Here is a 20,726-nt window from a genome sequence, read left to right on the forward strand (position 1 = left end):
CTATTAAGTGTACAGTGTCTTTCCCATAGCTTAATTCATAAAAATTGTTCTATTCAATTTAGTTCCTTATGAATTCCCAGGTGCAGTATCTGACTATGTTCTGTAGTATTTTAATATTTAATATATGTTTTAATTCATTCGTTCAGAGTACACTAGAGAAAGGGGAAAAAAATAGAAAGTTTCTTTTTAGCTGTGCCACCAGTTAATAGGCTTCCAGACTTAACTGCGTTGAGTTCTGTTGCATACTCCGGTGAAAGACTGCAAATATTGTGCTGTTAGATTTGGAGTTTCTACTATCTCTCCAGCTTTTGACTTCCCCTCCTGAAAAATATCTAGATACCTGGGCAGTGTTTAGCAACACAGTGGAGGGTTTATAAATGGGAAGTTTCGTCACTATATAATAGTTTGGAATCTCAGTGGAACTTGTTGAGGCAGAAATAATTGTGAGATGTATGTGAAATCAGAGTGGCCAGTTCTATATGAATTTATTTGGAGGAGGAAAGAGGATTCTCCCCGTTCCCACCGCAATCATATACTCTAGTGTAGTAATCAAAGGCATAAGAGTAATTATTTTCTGAATTTTGTTTCCATCTCCGCTACTGACAAACTGCAATCATCCTTTCCATTTTAGTAACACTTTGCATTCATTATTTAATTGTGCTACAAAGTAGGTATGTATGATTGCCCATATTTTATGGATTTTGAACCAAAGACTGAGGTTCCGTCTATAAGGACAGCCTCTGCTGACAGAGGTCACTGTCGACAGAGGAACGTCAGCAGTATGTCTGTTGACAGATAGCATCTACACACAAAAGCAGATCAAAAGAGCAAGCTGCTCTGTCAACTGCCCTGCCCTCTTCAAGTGTCCTGCCCTCTCTCGACAGAGTGGCTGACTGCAAGCTCTGCAAACAGGGCAGCCTGGGGAATCGGACACCCTCTCTGTCTACGGAAGTGTCTACATGGGCATTCTGTTGGCAAAACACTGTTGACAGAGGTGTGATGGCCCAGTTTTGTCAACAGAAGCTGCCCATGTTGGCACAGCCTGAGTGAAATGAACTAATGTCACATTGGACTCTCCTTAAATCTTTAATATTCATCTGAGTCTCTCATGAAATCTTCATAGCCTGATGACGGATCAGTAACTCTTCCTATGTTGGAAGTGTGGTGGAGTTTAAGCTTCAATGCTTTTATGGGTTAAAATTTTCAAAATCGGACAGTGGGATATAATGCTATATGACATATAGACATGCTGTGTCCTGATAACATTTGCTTTAGTTCTTCATTCTATAGCAATCATTATAATACTCCAGAAATCTAGGCTACATTGGTATGCCAAGACAGTCTTTCTTAGTTTACTTACCATTTGTGTGCTAAAAATGAGTTTTTTTACAAGAGTTAAGACATTGCCCCATTTTAGAGGACTGAGCCTGATGGTGTTTCATGCTGCTAGACGCAATTTGTTACGAATGCTAAGGTCATTCACTGAAGGGTTCTTTCAGACTGTTTTAGAATTTTCGATAAATCTCCACTGATGTAGAAATTCATCTGCAAGAGAAAATGTTTAAATGGAAAGGAATTTGGGGAACAGGATGGATTAGGTATAGGGTTATTATTTTTTTGGAAATAAAAACCTCATTCTTGTGCTAGGTGAAAAGACAAATAAAAGAGTGTAGTATTGTTGGAAGGCATTTTCTTTCACATTTTTTAAATAGACTTTCAGCCTATTATTTTTTACTAATTACTGAGTCTTTTTACTATTAAGATAATCTCCATTAAAGGTCACCAACACAAAATTGGCTACAGTAAATCAGCATGAGCCAGCTTTGTCTGCTTCACAAATTTTTGTTTCAATTAAGCTGTAACAGTTAAGAAATCACATTTTTCTGGTAAAAAAGCAAACACAGTCATTGCACTTTTTAATCTACATAATAGATATGAATAAAAGCCCTAGATGTGAAAGGTACCACCTGATATCTAAGGCACACTTGATTATACAGTGTATGTATACATTTATGCAAATATGCTCATGTATCAGTATGTAAACACTGAAGTACACACACTACTTCATAAAACAATACACTTCCATAATAATAAATTTTTGAATATTAGAGTAGGCAATAATGAGATTTAAATCATAGTCAGAAACTCCAGCATGGTAAAGTAGTGTTACAGCTATGCTATAAATCTGTTGAAGCAAAGAGACAACACAGAAAAAGGCTAAATCACCTCATTTGCAGAGCAGAAAATTTTAGTGCTGGTGTTTTATACATTCTTTTTTCGTGCAAACAGAAATAGAATTTTTAGTGATTGTGATTAATGCTGGACTGGTAACCTCTTGAATTTTTTATTAGCATGAGGACAGCAACTGTGCATGCCTTTCTAGAGTTTGATGATTATGTCTCTCAACAAAGGTGACCTCAGATACTAAGGCGATGCACACCATTTAACTACCTCTGCACAGGAAGATCAAGGAGTGGAGCATCTTTTCCTCTCCATATGTATTTAGTCACTTAGCTTTGCTAGGACTTCTGTGAATAGTGCTAATTAATGCTGATTGCAATTGGTAACTGTGTACGAGGTCTGGATTGAAAACACCAATCTCACTTTAGCTACATCGCTAAGCAGATGACAATAATATTACATGTTTCTGATGGAAAAATGATTAACAGTATGATAAATAGATTCTTCTCAATATCAGTTATTAATATCACAGACTCATAAGCATGGGCTCCGTTAGCTGTCTTTGTCTTACACACCTATGTGTTTTGTAATTTATAGTACTTACTTTTGTTTATAAATATTTTTATTGGTATGTATTCCAGGCAGTGGAGTGGCAGTGTGATGAAGCTACTAAAAGAGCCTGTTACAGTAAAGGCAAATCAAAGGTAAGTGGATGACAACTGTGATACTTAATCAAATCTTATAGTTAATAAATCCCTTAGGCTACATCTACACTAGAAGTATCTGTCTACAGAAGTTACTGTTGGAAGAGATGTTCCGATAAAACTTCTGTCAGCAGATCATGTCTACACATAAAAGTAGATTGATCTTTTGATCCTCTCTGTTGACAAAAAGGCTTCCAAAGCATCTACATGGCTTCTTTGTCTACAGTTTCTGTTGACAAAATGCATTTCATGTGCAGCTGTTCCACAAATTTTGTTGACAAAATCCCAGTTTTGTCTACAAAACACTTTACTGTAGATGTAGCATCAGAGCCCTGAGCAAAACTAGTCAGTGTGTGTGTGTGTGTGTGTGTGTGTGTGTGTGTATTATTGGATTGTGAACAAAGATTATAAACAATTATTTCAGGTAACAGTATTTCAGGTGCTTCCTTCTGGTACCCATCCAACACCCTAGAATAATTATACTCAGTTTGCTTTCTTTCTGTCACTTTACTGTCTTAGTCCTAAAGTGTGTGAAATTCAGTAGATTAGGTTCTGATCTCACTAATGCATGTATAAACTCATCAGAAGTCTTTCCATAAGACATCATGTTTTTCCAGAAGAATTTTATGAACTTTTATATTTCTATATCACATGAGCTGCCCCAGGATGTATTGAATTTTTGAGAAAAAATAATCTGAAATTCACTACTTCTGTAGTCATATGTCCTACTATGTTTCTGCTGTCGAAAACCAGATTCCAGTTTGACCAGCTACAATCATTTGTAAGTATATGCAGCAGTTAAAGAAAGAAAGAACAGGTCCTGTGGGCATACAAAAAGAATAATTGGTGTGTGTTTTTAGAGGTACACTTAAGTAACCAGTTATTTCAAGTGTCTCCTTTAAAGTCTCTGACCAAATCCAGTATGGAGCTGCAGAAGTAGATTAATTATTGTTTAGATTAGGTCATTGTCAGTGAGCTTTGATTTTTGGTTGAAGTCTGCTTAAGGCACTGATTTTCAACCAAAAAAAATTATTTTCCATACCACAAAGATTAAGTCTGTGATACCCATCCTCCAAAAAACAAACAAACAAACAAATAAATAAAAGTTAAAAAACAAAAACAAAAAAAACCCAGAACTTCTTGAACTTGACAAAGCCACGTCCATGTGAAACGTATTGACATGACATCATGTAAACAGTTTATGGAAAATAAACCCCAAATTATATGAAGATAGCAGATTGAAAAGACTCTGGCCAATACCATCCTCTGACCATTCATCCAGTCACAAGACCACAATAATTTGAACAGTTTGGGACGAGATAGACAAGTTTACCTGTTCTGAGATGAAGCATGACCTTTAGCCTATGTCTACACTAGAGAGTTTTGTCAACAAAACCCCAGTATTGTCCACAAACTGGCGGAATGTCCACACACAAAATGCATTTCATCGACAATATGGTGACAAAAGTCATCACTTCTGCCGACAACTTTCTGCCTCTTCCAGATGAGGAAGAGCACCTTTTGTCAACAGGTCCTCTCGGCAAAAAAAGCTGTGTGGATGCTCTGTGCGGGGGCCTTCTCACAACAGACAGGGCGTGCAGGACAAAGGGCAGCCCTGTGTTCTGTGCTTCCAGGTACCTGTTTTGTCAAGGGAGCATTCAGGCAGTCTGGTAGCTCTGTCGAAAGAGCAGAGCACTCTCCCAGTTGGCTTTTGTGAGTGGCTGCACTCAGTCAACAGAAGTTTTGTCAGGAAATCTCTTCTGACAGTGACTTCTGTCAACAGATCACTGTAGTGTAGACGTAGGTTAGTGTCTAGTAACCTACAAGTTCTATTCTATTTAAGCAGTCAAATTAAAATGAGAGTTTATATGTATTTTAAAAGGTTGTTGTAGTAATCTCTGTAGGGAATACTATACACAAGTACATCAGTGAGCAGTTCAGGAAAATGAATGCTGTTTCACGAATTAAAATGAACTGAATTAAAAAGTCACAGAGAGGTAACTGTGTTAGTCTGTATCTTCAGAAAACAAAAAAGCAGTCTGGTAGCACTTTAAAGATTTTTGTAACAAAATAATTTATTAGATGGTGATCTTTCATGGGGCAGCCCCACTTCTTCAGATCTGGAAATAGTGAACTGGCATAATGAATATGTAAAGAGACACTTTGTGCCTTGGTCTTAATAGAGATAGCAGTTACCTTACACATTAAAAAGACAGCTTCGCCCTCTTTTGTATTCGCAGTGATTTCAGGCAAGTCACTTAACTTAGTAGACACTTGCACTAAGTAATTTTCTTCCCTCTTCTTCCTATCCTTTGCCTCCCTGCAACTGATTTGTCAATTTTCATTTCATTCTTTTTTTCTCTTTTGCTGTTACATATTTATTCTGCAAGTTCACTATTTTCACATCTGAACAAGTGGGGCTGCCCCACAAAAGATCATCAGCTAATAAATTACTACATGACAGCTTGTTTGCTGTGTGAATTAAAATGGTAAAAAAAATATGAAACAATCAAAAGCAATAATCACAAAATTGCTCAGTAGAGTTCAGGAGCCTGATTCTCACCTCAACAGGGCACAAGTCAATGCAGTTACTGATATCCAGATGCCAATAGATCTGGATCCAGGCCTATCTTTCAAATGCTTGCACTGTCTTAAACAGTCTTAAGCATATTCACCACTTCCACTTGTCAGCAATTTAAATACAAAGAAAGCACATTCACATCACAATTTTCCTTGCTAAATGCAGGAAAATAACTTTGCTTTGTAGGACTGTCCTACCCCATTCCTTTTGGGATAGATTAAAAAGCTCACAAACCTCACAAACTCACACAATCTCTATGATTCTGACTGAAAGAACGTGGTATTGGATGACTTGGTATGGATAATTCAAAATTTCCTTGTCCTGTTTATTCCTATAGAAGTTGCTGGCACAGACAGGATATTGTGCTAGAGGGCTCATTATTCTGACTTAGGCCAGGTCTGCAATAGGGAAGAAATCAGTTTAAGATACGCAACTCCAGCTATGAACATTGTGTAAGTGGAGTCACGATATCTTACACTGAATTTTGCTCCTTGCCCCATAGTGAGAAATCAGTGGGAGAAATTCTTCCATTTACTTCCCTTTCTCTTTGCACCTGTAAGGAGTATGGAGTTTGATGGCAGTGCCCTGGTCATTCATTTTAGTGTGACCCTACTAGGCACGCTAAATCGAAACCCGAAAGATTGACCACCAACACGTCAATCTTCTGGTGAATATAGATGTGCCCTTAGTGTCCAATATTATGACCAAGTTTGTTTGTATTTACTGTTTTGTAGGTCACACCAAGAAAGCTATGGGGAGTATAGAGGAACTGTTGCTGTTAGGAGTGAGGGGCTTTTCTGTGCCAGCAAATTGATACAGTGTCTCCATGCATTTAATGACTTCTGCATTAAATACACTAAACAAGAAGATGGAATACAGGATGAGTGGCTTTCAAAGGGCCATCTTTTCCTGCAGAAACATGCTTACAATAGGGTGGATTTTGGGTTGTTTCCTGACTCTGCTTCTCTCTTTTGTCTCAGTGGAGCCCATATCCCAGTTTAGCAAATAGTCTTCTATAGTCTTTAAAATGCAGCTTTTGCTATGGAAATGAATGCTAAAAACATTAAAAAGGCAAATATTGATCATTAATAGTTTAAAGTTTTTTAACCCAATAAGAAATAATCTTTCTGAGATGCTCCATCATATATGAAAAGGAATGTGATGATAGAACAGATTACTTGGAGAGATCTGTGATTTCATCAATGTGGATAGTCTCACCATCAATGCAGATCATAACTTTTCCATATCATCCTGTTTAGCTTCCATGCATCTTCCATAAAGGATACATCCAACGTGCTGAAGGCTTCCTCTTGTTCTTTTCACATCTTGTGGATACCAATGGAGTATATGCACTGTCCACCTGTTTTTTTTCAATCTCACAACATGCCCATGCCATCTCCTTTTCCGGTCAGAATTCTCCAGTGTAGACAGAGCCATAAAGACCTTATTAAGATGAGACAGCAGGCAGATGGATGGATAGTTGTGAATGTATTCTCAGTCTCCTTTTTTTGGCAGAAGAACAATGTGCAATCTCTTTCAATCTTTTGGAATTCTCCCCTCTTTGATGTAGCTTGAGAATATTTTACTAAGTGCTTTTGGAAGTGTATCACTTCCCACATACAGTTCTTGCATGTCTACTTGGTCTAAACCAGCTGCTCTTCCTGACTTCATCTTCTGAAGGGCCACTGCCAATTCTTCACAGAGCACATCACTTCCGGGGGCGGGGGCGGTGATGGGGCCCCGATGAAATGGCTCCTCTGCTATTGATGAAAATATTTTGCTATAAAAGCACCAGCAGATCTGTTCCATTTCATGGGTGTTTGTCATTCTTCTACTGCCTTTATCAGCAAATGTGCTTGGAAATACTTGGTTTATATGGATTTATAAGCTTCTTGCACATTTGTTTTCTCTTCAACTGCCTTTCACTGTTTTGCAAGGGTATACTGCTCATAATCCTCTGTTAACTTTCTCCTCAACATTTTACAACAAGCTTGTATTCAAGGCTGGTATCTCCCTTGGCAGCCATGTCTCTCTACTTGTCAAGAAAGTCAAGCGTTTGCTGGGCTAGATAGTTTCTGTACTCCTTTGACTTCTTCACAGGGGCAGCAGTTTTGTATTTTTTGAACTTCAATAAAGATGGCAGTAATCTGAATCAATATCCTCAATTTCATCGATTTCCCATGACTCAGTGTTGACAGCATACTTGAACAGATCTGAGCGGAATTGTTCTACCCACTGTATGACATTTATTTTGACTCGTAATCTAGCTCATTCATGATCTGATTGTATACAGACAGCAGATTCCAAAATGACTGTTCAATCAGTAACCAGCCACCTCTTGTTCACTGGGAAGTAATTGATTTCAAAAGGAATTTAGTGACATAATATATTAAATGGACATAAAAGAATTACTTTCTAGCCCGTATGTTAAAAAGTAACAAAGATTGCCAGGGATCTCTTACTTAGGCTTGCACTGAATTGTGCATAAGACTTTTTCACTTTCTAAGTTGTTTTTTCTTCATCCAGTTTTATCGCCAAGCTAGGTCACAGACATCAGCATGTTGGAATTTTTTTTTTAAACAAAAGCCAAAATGACAATGAACTATGACAAAATATTGATCAAAGGGACATCTAGGCCGTGTCTACACGTGCCCCAAACTTCGAAATGGCCACGCAAATGGCCATTTCGAAGTTTAGTAATGAAGCGCTGAAATGCATATTCAACGCTTCATTAGCATGTGGGCTGCCGTGGCGCTTCGAAATTGACGTGCCTTGCCGCCACGCGGCTCGTCCACACGGGGCTCCTTTTCGAAAGGACCCCACCTACTTCGAAGTCCCCTTATTCCCATCAGCTCATGGAAATAAGGGGACTTCGAAGTAGGCGGGGTCCTTTCGAAAAGGAGCCCCATCTGGACGCGCTGCACGGTGGCAAGGCGCGTCAATTTCGAAGCATCGCGGCAGGCCACATGCTAATGAAGCGCTGATAGGCATTTCAGCGCTTCATTAGTAAACTTCGAAATGGCCATTTGCTTGGCCATTTCGAAGTTTGGGGAACATGGAGACGTAGCCCTAGTAGAAAATAAGGTTGGAATGTGTGATGTAAATAAAAGCACAAACTTCTATTTTAGTAGCATTTGCTCTTGAGACTTAAAAGAAGCCTATGTTTGAAAGTCACAGTGCAGTAATTGTAATCTAATGTGCTAGATGAAAAGAAGGGTGATTCTCAGCCTACATTAGCCTACTTGGAATTTTATTTTGACAACACTAAACATTTCCACTATCCCAGACTAGCAATGTAAAATCCAAATTCAGCTCCATAGTAGGAAAACATATACTGATGTTAGGTACTTTTGCTTAGAATAGTATTGGGTATCCTTTTTTATGTGTTAGGACTGGACATCAGGAGCTTGGTACACAAGCAGGTTTTTATTCACTCTCACCATACCCTTCTGAAAGAAATAATAAGGCATACTATAGCAGTGACCTAAAACCCCTACTGTAACATGTATGTCATACGACCTTCAACCAGATTCATAAGAGATGATCTCCATCACTAAAGGCTGCTATGTATAGGATTAAGAAAAGATAAAGTCCAATTCTCTTGTCTGGCACCATTGACTCTAGCTTGCAGCCAAATATGAATGAGTTCAGAGCTTGAGGGAGTACCTCCCACATCTCTGGCACAGTACCAAACTGAACTATCTTGGTACCCACCACACTGCATCTGTGTGTAGCACTTGTGATTTCCTGACATTTTTGCTACTGGTACCTCTGGGAGTACAGGAGTCAGTGCTTTCAGTACCAGCTGACATGACTGCTGCAGAATCGCTCGGATCACTTTCTTTATTCATGTTTTTTTTTAATGATCTGGAAGGTAACACTAAACGTCATAAATTGACACCATACCCCACAAAATCACACACAGCCTTCACAGCATTCCTTATGCATGTACCTAACCAGGCCATTTGTAAAGCAGCAACTTGATCTTCTATTTACAACTTCACATCCCATTACACCCTCACTTAATATTCAAGAGTTGATGCCACATTCAGATGAGTTGTGTACATGAACTCCGATGCCTCCTCCTATATTGTTGCATGTCAGTCACCAAAAGTGGAATACACACGTGCAATCACTCAAAGGGATAACAGTTGCTGGCCTTTCATGACTATTCTTCCAGTTGTGTTGCACATAAACATTCCACAAACCACCCTTCTCCCCTCTGCATCGGAATTATCTGGCAAGGAGGAACTGAGAGGCCTCAGCATTACCTGGTCCATTATAGCAGTGGCCAGTGGTGCTCAGCAGCAGAGGATGCATGAGCCATTCTGATGGGCAGCAAAGAGGAAAAAAAAATCTGAATTGTGTGCAGGGTGCACACACAGTAAGGTTACGTCTACACGTGCACACTACATTGAAATAGCTAATTTCGATGTAGCGACATCGAAATAGTCTATTTCGATGAATAGCGTCTACACGTCCTCCAGGGCCGGCAACGTCGATGTTCAACATTGAAATAGGTGCAGCGAGGGAACGTCTACACACCAAAGTAGCACACATCGAAATAGGGATGCCAGACACAGGTGCAGACAGGGTCACAGGGCGGACTAGTGCTTCCGGGGCAACAGCTAGCCTCTCCCTTAAAGGGCCCCTCGCAGACACACTCAGCCTGCACAGCACGCGGTCTGAGGAGCCATAGGCACACAGACCCCGGGCGCCGCAGTCATGGACCCCCAGCAGCAGCAGCAGCAGCAGCAGCCAGAGGTCCACCCAGCCCTCCCGGCAGGAGCAGGGCAAGCCATGCCATGCGGGAGGCAGCTAAGCACCTCTTTGCTACACCGGAGGAGGAGCTGCCCCAGGGCAGCAGGGCTCAACCCCTAACCCTGCAGCACCCCGCCCCCCCGCCTCACACGCCGGCGGCTGTGGAGCTACCCCACCAGCACCGACTGGCGGGAGCGGCTGGTGCTTGGGGAGTGGGACGACGCTGGCCCACGAACTTCAGGATGAGCCGGCAGACATTTATGGAGCTGTGCCAGTGGCTCACCCCCGCACTCAGGAACCAGGACACCGCCATGCGGCGTGCCCTCACAGTGCAGAAACGAGTCAGCATCGCTGTCTGGAAGCTGGCCACTCCCGACAGCTACCGATCCATGGGGCAGCAGTTTGGTGTCGGCAAGGCCACCGTCGGGGCTGTCCTCATGGAGGTAAGAGAACCCATGAGGGGAGGGCAGGGCAGGGGAGGGGGGCCCGGGCAGGGGAGGGGAGGGGAGGCCAGGGCGGGGGAGGTCAGAGGAGGGCAGGGCAGGGCAGGGCAGGGCCACGCACACCCTGCTCACCCCTCATTGGTGCTGTCCCATGTGCTTTCTCTGCAGGTTGTGCGTGCCATCAACGCCATGCTCCTGCACAGGCTCGTGTGGCTGGGGGACCCAGATGCCACCATCGCGGCCTTTGCTGCCCTGGGCTTCCCCAACTGCTTTGGGGCTCTGGATGGGACTCACATCCCCATCCGCGCCCCGCATCACAGTGGAGGACGATACCTGAATCGCAAGGGCTACCATTCTGTCGTCCTCCAGGCCTTGGTGGACAGCCGGGGACGTTTCCAGGACATTTATGTGGGCTGGCCTGGCAGCACCCATGACGCCCGGATTTTCCAGAACTCGGGTCTGTGCCGCCGGGTGGAGGCAGGGACCTGCATCCCCCAGCGGGAGATCCCTCTGGGGGACACCACCATGCCCTTCTGTGTCATTGCAGATGCGGCATACCCCCTCCGGCCGTGGCTCATGCACCCGTACACGGGCCATCTCTCCGCTAGCCAGGAGCGTTTCAACGAGCGCCTGAACCACGCGCGCCAGGTGGTGGAGCGCTCATTTGGCCGCCTGAAGGGACGCTGGAGATGTCTCCTGAGCCGCCTGGATGCGGGCCCCCACAACATCCCCCAGATTGTGGGTGCCTGCTGCGCCCTGCACAATTTGGTGGAGAGCAAGGAGGACGCCTTTTTCCAGGGCTGGGCTGCGGAGGCCGGCAGGGCAGACGTCCAGCCACCTGCTGCCCCCAGTCGGCAGGTGGACCCCGAAGGGACCCGGGTCCGGGAGGCCCTGCGGGCCCACTTCAATGATGAGGCCGCGGGGTGAACTCTGCCCAGGCCCCCCACTGCCCGCCCCTTCCTCCACTACACTCCTGCCCCAACGCCCACACCATGGAGCACCCCACCGCACCCCCCTCCCACTTTTCCTGGACAAATGACAGCACGCACTTGTGGCTGAACTCAAACTGGTTTTTCTTTGAGAACTTTTTTTTTTAACTGTAAATATATAAAACAAGAACAAACTATATACAACATGTGGAAACAAACTAATATGTACAAAAATAAAACAATAGTAACAAACAAGTGTCCTCAATAATAAAAAGAAAACCAGGGAGGATAAAGGGGAGAACTATTTACATGGGGGGGGACGGGGCAAACGCGGGGCACCAAAGAAGAACTTTAAACTATATACAAGGGGGGGGGGCACGTCCCGGGCCCCTCGCCCCTGTAGCCCGGCACTGGGCGTGGCCGGCCGGGAGTCCCACCGTGGTCACAGCCCTGTCCAGGGCTGGCTGGGGGCGGGCCGGACCGGAAGATAGGATGCCCGGCGAGTCTCAGGTGGCTCCAGGGGTCCCTCGGCGCTCCGGCCCTCAGCGGTGGGTGGCGGGGCGATGGCGGACGGGACAGCGACGGGCAGAGCAGCTAGTGGTGGGGCTAGTGGAGCAGGCAGGGCGGGCGCTGCGGCGGCCGGCGCGGCATGGGGGGCCAGGTAGTCCACCAGCCGGTTAAAAGTCTTCATGTAGGCCCCCCCATGCCTCCTGGCGCCAGGCCAGCGCCCACTCCTGCAGCTGCAGCTGCTGCTCCGTGACCTCCAGCTGCCGTCGGTGGATGGCCAGCAGCTGGGGGTCCGTCGCCGTCGGATGGTGGTGGTGCGGGGTCCGCCGTCTAGCCCGCCGTGGGGCTGGTCGGTCCTCGGCCGAGGGGCTGGCCTGGAGCGATGGTCCCAGAGGGCTCTCCGGGACGACTGAGGCCTGGCCGGCGCTCTCTTCCGGTCCTTCTGATGGTGCAGGTGCGGGACACAGGAGAGGAGGGGGGGAAGAAGAATGGAGACAGGCGTTAGTGTGGGCCCCGAGCCATGGCCTTTGTCCCCCCAGCCCTGTGCTGCAGGTTCCCCATCCCTGTCCCCGGGAGATGCTGCTGTGATGGATGGGGTTCAGGGGTCCCCCTGCCCTGCACCCCGTCCCCTGGTGGGAGCGACTCTCACTTCACCCCGCAGGGTCTGAGAGCAGGAGAGGTTTCTTAGGCCACAGATGCCCAGTTTCTCCCAGGAGTGACAGCACCAGCTGTCGGAAGAGACAGTCCTTCCAACCTGTCGTGGGGAGAAGACCCCAAGGGGGGCCCCTCTGGGATGCAGCTTTCCCCCTCCTCAGGCTGGCTGCCTTCCAGCTCTCCCTTCCCCTAGCCTCTACCTGTTGTCCCCGCCCTCCCCCGCCAATTCCAAGCCAGCTCGGCTCCTCCCTCCTCTTTGTTCAGGGCAGAGGTGTCACCTGCCAGCTGTAGCCCCAGGATCATCCTTTGCCCCTGGGAGCTATTCGGCTCTTGTTGCTCATATCTAGCCTGAGTCTCCCTTTTGCACTCCCCCCACTTCATCACATGCTGCTGCTGCGGGGTGTCCCACCCCCTCCTCCCGGGGGCCCCTCGAGGTTCCGCTCCCCCCTGGCCCGGGGATGGGGCATGGCAATGTCGTGCGGGGTGGGGAGGGGCAGGGGCTGATGCAGTGCTGTGAGGTCCATGGCCCTGCTGTCCTTGGGGCCATGGCCATGTGAGCATGTGGGTGGCCCTGGACACATATCTATCACCCCCCGCCCCTCAAGCCCAGGGGTGTACACCAGAGGGGGGTACCTACCTGTCGGTCCGCTCCCACGGTCCGGAGATCCCCGGGGGGCGGAGGCCCAGCTGCTGCTCCGGGATGGCAGGAGGAGGATCTGCAGCCTGGATTCTGCAGAGGAGGAGCCCCCCTCCTCCTCCTCCTCCTCCTCCTGCTGCGATGGCCCAGGGGTGGGCTCCGTGGGGGGCCCCCGGGGTGCGGGGCTTACCTCCGGGGCAGACTCTGGCTGCAGGGCCTGCTGGGGCTCGTCGGCCGAGGTGTCAAGGGTGGCCGGAGGGGAGGAGGTGTGCCGGGGGCCCAGGATGTCCCTGAGCTCCATGTAAAAGGGGCAAGTGACGGGGGCGGCCCCAGATTGGCTGGCCACATCCCGGGCCCGGGAGTAACCCTGCCGCAGCTCCTTCACCTTACTCCTGATGTGATCAGGAGTGCGGGCAGGGTGACCCCGGGCAGCCAGGCCGTCGGCCAGCCGAGCGAACGCATCCGCGTTCCGCCTCTTGCTCCCCATTACCTGGAGCACCTCCTCCTCGCTCCAGAGCCCCAGCAGGTCCCGCAGCTCGGCCTCCGTCCAGGAGGGTCCCCGCTGCCGCTTGCCAGCCTGGCTGCCCTTCTGGCTGGGCTGGCTGCCCTGGCTCCCCTTGGGGGGGGTCCTCTGGGGGTGCTGGGGGGGCTGCCAGGCAACCATCGCAGCTGGGTGGGTGGCTGAGGGACGTGCAGGCTGGCCGCGTGTGTGGGCTGCCGCCTGCACGAACCCTCAGCTTCCTGCACAGGAAGGGAGGGGGAGGGGACCTTTAAGGGGCCGCTCCATGCGGCCACCATTGAGCTGAGGGGCTGGAGAGAGCGTCTCTCAACCCGTCAGCTGATGGCTGCCATGGAGGACTCAGCAATTTCGACGTTGCGGGACGCGCAACGACTACACGGTCCCTACTTCGACGTTGAACGTCGAAGTAGGGCACTATTCCTATCCCCTCATGGGGTTAGCGACTTCGACGTCTCGCCGCCTAACGTCGAAGTTAACTTTGAAATAGCGCCCGACACGTGTAGCCGTGACGGGCGCTATTTCGAAGTTAGTGCCGCAACTTCGAAGTAGCGTGCACGTGTAGACACGGCTTAAGAGTGGAATGGGTAATATACCTTGAAGAGCAGCAATTATGAAAAGTCGTTATCTGTTTTTTCTGTTGTTTAATTAGTTAATAAAGCCAGAGTGTAGCATTGATTTTGATTTCAATCCGCACTCATGTTCACCATTCAAATTCTTCAAGGGAAAAGGGAACGTAATATGACCCTTTAGGATTCAGGGCTGACAGCACCCAATCTAATTATCTCAAAGGGGAGAATGAGGCCCACAAATATTTTGCATATGACAGGCCACCCGGAGGCAGGCTGCTGATGAATGGATTTACATCCTGTTGGAGAACTCCAGTGGTTGCTAGATTATGGTTACTGAGATGCTGTCTTATTTGAAGAAAAGGAAGCTGCATGGAATTTTGCCTTCCGACTTTATTGGTTATTCTCATGCTGAGCTTCGTTAGAAGCAAAGGAGGGAAGAGAATGGTAGAGGGAAAATATATGAGGACATCTAACAAATCTGACAGTATAATGCACCCCTGGCTTCAGAAAAGTGATAGTTGTTGCTTAAATTTTATAGTGTTATCCACCTTAAACAAAAAGCAGTCAAGTAGCACTTTAAAGACTAGCAAAATAGTTTATTGGGTGAGCTTTCGTGGGACAGACCCACATCTTCAAACCATAGCCAGACCAGAACAGACTCAATATTTAAGGCACAGAGAAGCAAAAACAGGAAGCAAGGAGGACAAATCAGAAAAAGATAATCAAGGTGAGCAAATCAGAGAGTGGAGGGGTTGGGGGGAAGGTCAAGAATTAGGCTGAGCCAAGTATGCAGACGAGCCCCTATAGTGACTCAGAAAGTTCCCATCACGATTTAAACCATGTGTTAATGTGCCTAATTTAAATATAAAAGCCAGCTCGGCTGCTTCCCTTTCCAGAACGGTGCGATAATTCTTCTTCAGTAACACACATACCTTTAGGTCATTGACAGAATGCCCCATTCCATTAAAATGTTGACTAACTGGTTTGTGGATCTGGAGTGTTTTGATGTCTGTTTTTTGCCCATTGACCCTTTGTCTAAGGAGTTAGAAGTCTGTCCAATATACAAAGCATCTGGGCATTGTTGACACATGATGGCATATATGATGTTAGTAGAGGAGCATGAGAAAGTCCCCGTCATTCTGTGAGTAACCTTGTTAGGTCCAGTGATGGTATGTCCAGAGACGATATGTGGACAAAGCTGGCAGTGGCCTTTGTTGCAGGGAAAGGTTCCAGGACTGGTGTTCCTGGGGTATAGACTGTGGCTGTTAGTGAGGATCCTCATGAGGTTGTTGTCTTAGGCATTCACAAAGGCCATCCTTATACCAAACATAACCTTTTCACACAGCAAGCCATTGTATTTCCTTGCAGATGTGTAAAACTCCTGAATTTGAACATCCATTTGAACTTACATGGTTAAAGTTGCCTCTGAACACATTCTGGACGGTTGACATGACTTTGTAACATCATGGGTGGTTTTTTTGTTTGTTTGTTTGTTTTTGCTTTTGCTGTTTTAAAAACATATGGGTAAAATATCTAATTGTAAGAAAATGTGACTTGTTTCATCAAAAGCAATTTTTTAAATTCTCTTTGAAAGTGTGATTTTTTAAAAATAACAAATACTCGCTATTTTAAGTGTGATTACTCATAAAAATAGCACTCGGATGAATTTGGCCCAGTGTCAAATCTGCTTTGCAGAATGGGCTTACACAAGAGATGAGAAAGATCATTTACCCTGTTGCATTATAGGAATCATTGCAAAGTTGGCACAGGGACTGAGAGCATAAAAAGAAAGAATCTTCCAAATGCTAAGAATTTCAGTGTCATAAATGAACATTATTCTTCTTGAACACAGAATGGATGCTGAGCACACAGCTAATTTTATCAAAGAGATATTTCATTAGGCTGTGGATTATGTGGAGGAGAGGTGAATAGGGCTGATGGGTTGTAATATCATAGCCCACTTATTTTTTCCTACACTTACATTCCAAAGCTTGCTGGGATAGCAAAAGTTTAAAAATCTCCTATTATTTCTGTACATGCCAATCTTGCTAACATATTCCATCAAAAGAAGCAAAGACAGTATTCCATTTACCCTGATAAAATATGCAGTAAGGGGAGTGTCCAAAGATTTAACCCCTACTTTAATGAGATGAAAAGGGGTTCTGTAGTTTACTGATATTTCTGACTTCTATTTGGTTAAAAACATTTTTTAAAAAGGTGAATTTGCAATAGAGGTATTCGGTCAGGTTTTGGAACTAAGTCTAATGATTAAATGTTATTTTTTATTGTTTTACATAAAAATAGGTACAAAACAAAATATATAAATACGTGCACAAGATTGAAACAGCATATACATAACTAATGCAGTGTTCGTTATTTATAAAACGTGGAACACAAGGGTATCAAACCAAACCCCTAAACCTGCATAGGCCCTGCAAGGCATCAGTTATTCAAGTGACTAAAAAGATAAGTGAAACTAACCAATGAGTATAGGGAACTAATATATATTTGATTGCAAAAGTCTGCAATCACTTCATGGAGTCATAGGACTGGAAGGGCTCTTGAGAGATTGAGTCCAGTCCCCTGCACTCTTGGCAGGACTAAGTTTTAGCTACTCCATCCCTGACAGGTATTTGTCTAACTTGCTCTTAAAAATCTCCAATGATTGAGATTCTACAAGTTACCCAAGTAATTTATTTGAGTGCTTAACCATCCTAACAGTCAGGAAGTTTTTCCTAATTTCCAAATTAAATCTGTGTTGGTGCAACTTAAGCCCCTTGCTCTTTGTCCTATACTTAGAGAATAAGAAGAACAATTCTTCTACCTTCTCCTTGGAACAATCTTTTATGTATTTGAAAACTATTTTTATAACCCCTCCTAGTCTTCTCTTTTCCAGGCTAAACAAGCCTTCCTCCCCACCCTCCAGCCTCATCTTCCCTCATCGGTCATGTTCTCTAGACCTTTAATTATTTTTGTTGATCTTCTCTGGGGTTTATCTGCCTCAACCTTGGGTGTCTCCACATCAGTACTCTTGAGGAATTTGTCGTGGGTCCAGATGCTCCACAGCTTAGTCTGCTCCTCCCATAGCTCTCCCGCTTGTTTCCTGAGAGATTCCACTAGTAGACTTGTTTCACACTGGATGGTTTTCTGTGAGTTGAAAATGCAGCATACAGTCTGCAGATGTACGCCAGGATCGGGCAGAGGCATGCATGTGTGATCCGATATCCTTATACTTTTTCCAAGCATTGTTTTTAGTCAGAGTTATATTTTCTGTGAATGTCATAGTAGAGACTCACTAAGTCAGTTAGGCTACGTCTACACGTGCAGCCAACATCGAAATAGGCTATTTCGATGAATAACGTCTACACGTCCTCCAGGGCCGGCAACGTCGATGTTCAACTGCGACGTTGCTCAGCCCAACATCGAAATAGGCACAGCGAGGGAACGTCTACACGTCAAAGTAGCACACATCGAAATAGGGACGCCAGGCACAGCTGCAGACAGGGTCACAGGGCAGACTCAACAGCAAGCAGCTCCCTTAAAGGGCCCCTCCCAGACACAGTTGCACTAAACAACACAAGATACACAGAGCCGACAACTGGTTGCAGACCCTGTGCCTGCAGCATAGATCCCCAGCTGCCGCAGAAGCAGCCAGAAGCCCTGGGCTAAGGGCTGCTGCCCACAGTGACCATAGAGCCCCGCAGGGGCTGGAGAGAGAGCATCTCTCAACCCCCCAGCTGATGGCCGCCATGCAGGACCCAGCAATTTCGACGTTGCGGGACGCGGATCGTCTACACAGTCCCTACTTCGACGTTGAACGTCGAAGTAGGGCGCTATTCCTATCTCCTCATGAGGTTAGCGACTTCGACGTCTCGCCGCCTAACGTCGAAGTTAACTTTGAAATAGCGCCCGACGCGTGTAGACGCGACGGGCGCTATTTCGAAGTTGGTGCTGCTACTTCGAAGTAGCGTGCACGTGTAGACGCAGCTTTAGTGTGTCAGGGAAGAATTGCAGATTTCCTTTTTATCAGAATAACTCTTTTGGTCACTAAAGCCGTGTCTACACGTGCACGCTACTTCGAAGTAGCGGCACTAACTTCAAAATAGCGCCCGTCACGGCTACACTTGTTGGGCGCTATTTCGATGTTAACATCGACGTTAGGCGGCGAGACGTCGAAGCCGCTAACCCCACAAGGGGATAGGAATAGTGCCCTACTTCGATGTTCAACATCGAAGTAGGGACCGTGTAGTCGTTGCGCGTCCCGCAACTTCGAAATAGCAGGGTCCGCCATGGCAGCCATCAGCTGAGGGGTTGAGAGACGCTCTCTCTCCAGCCCCTGCGGGGCTCTATGGTCACCGTGTGCAGCAGCCCTTAGCCCAGGGCTTCTGGCTGCTGCTGCGGCAGCTGGGGATCCATTCTGCATGCACAGGGTCTGCAACCAGTTGTCGGCTCTGTGGATCTTGTGTTGTTTAGTGCAACTGTGTCTAGGAGGGGCCCTTTAAGGGAGCGGCTTGCTGTTGAGTCCGCCCTGTGACCCTGTCTGCAGCTGTGCCTGGCACCCTTATTTCGATGTGTGCTACTTTGGCATGTAGATGTTCCCACGCAGCGCCTATTTTGATGTGGTGCTGCGCAACGTCGATGTTGAACATCGACGTTGCCAGCCCTGGAGGACGTGTAGACGTTATTCATCGAAATAGCCTATTTCGATGTCGCCACATCAAAATAGGCTACTTCGATGTAGGCTTCACATGTAGACATAGCCTAAAATAGCTATTACAATCCATTTCTTAGTGTTAATTGGTAACACCGACTATTCCAGAACCCATCAAATGCATAAGCTTGGAGAAGGAAACTTAAGCATTTCTGAGAGAGCACTGAATAAGGTATTCTAGAACATACACACCCTTTCACAAGAAGACAGGATGTATGAAAGGTTGGCATGTGGTCTGTCTGGCAATACACAGTGAATGCTGGAGACGCAATCTAACCTTAAACAAATATTCTGGAGACTAACGGTATCTGTTTAATTCCATGTTGGGGAAGAATCACAAGGATAAAGGTTTAAAGTACCTTGCACGTTAACTCAGGTTTCTTTAGTGGTAGTAAGGCAAAATTCTTTTTTCCCACTTTAATTTGAGACTTAGATGGTTCTGTCAACCATTGGGTAACCCATATGTAATTTTTTTTAAGGAAACATTTGATGCCACATTTCTTAACCTGGGAGACAAAAGAGATCAGTTGCTCCCTATCCTTGCATGAATCCTTGAGCATTTCCACTGAAAGAAGGAACAGTGAGACAGTGGTAGGAAATATTTTAAACATGTAACTGAAAAAGGCCAGTCTGTGGTCTTGTATTATATCTCTAATTTTTGTTAATCCCTTTTTGATGGGAAACTTACCTATGTCATTCTTTTCTGTACCTTGAGAAGTTACACATGCTCTAAATCAAAAATCTGTTATTTGCATCTCCACAGGACATTTTGCAACACATGAAGGTGATTACAATATCCAAAAACTGTCTTAAGCATGGTGTTGGCATTGGTCATGAGATAAGGTTATCTCATAGTAGTATAGGAAGAGAGTTAGTAAGATTGCCTGCTTTAATTATCTGAATGTGTTGCAGGATGCCCTATGTAAATGCAAAGAATGGATTTTTCCTTAAGGGTGTGGGTGTCCTCTAAAGGTGTGTAAAAGACTGGTAAAGCTAAGGTGTTTCTTTTTAAAAATTCCCTCCAATATCAAACTAGGCTGGTACCTATACAAAGGGACACTGTGTTACAATGGGACACATTTGGAATGCCAGATCGTATACGTGCACTTCTGGCAACTATATACAACCAGTTGCCCAATATTTTTTGAGGGTTTTGTGTAACAATAAGGCTGTTTTATTTCCCACAGAAATTACATAATGGGTCTATTTATTCAAGCAAAGAGCAAGGGAGAGATGTTGACAGGCTAGAGGCTAATGATCTTAGTGAATCTTGAGCAGATATTCGTTTTATTTCTACTCTCCCTGGTAAAGACAGAAGGAAGAGATGTCAACAGCTCCCTGTATCAGTGGAAATGGTTTTAAAAGTATAGTCCATGTTTATAGAAAATAATTGGGAAGATAAGTACAATTTTTAATCCAGGAATAAGTTAATTCCTAGGATAATTTAAGTGGAAAATGCTGACACTGAGAAGGATCTGGTCTTTCAAGGACTGCTAGTTTTTTCTTGAGTCTAAACATCTCTACATGCA

At 45.5% G+C, this 20,726-nt stretch overlaps 1 protein-coding gene across 6 annotated transcripts in view; it reads left to right on the plus strand.

Annotated features, from left to right (window-relative positions):
• The window catches only part of SEMA5A (semaphorin 5A), a 596,575-nt gene that overhangs the window by 297,899 nt on the left and 277,950 nt on the right, over window positions 1-20,726 (plus strand). For all 6 annotated transcript variants that reach the window (XM_074987855.1, XM_074987853.1, XM_074987858.1 and 3 more), the window contains one exon: window positions 2,823-2,885. In XM_074987855.1, coding sequence (XP_074843956.1) covers window positions 2,823-2,885 — 63 coding nt within the window. The remainder of the gene's footprint in view (window positions 1-2,822; window positions 2,886-20,726) is intronic.

The sequence above is a fragment of the Carettochelys insculpta genome, chromosome 2, assembly GCF_033958435.1.
Source record: "Carettochelys insculpta isolate YL-2023 chromosome 2, ASM3395843v1, whole genome shotgun sequence".
NCBI classification, from domain to species: Eukaryota; Metazoa; Chordata; order Testudines; family Carettochelyidae; genus Carettochelys; species Carettochelys insculpta.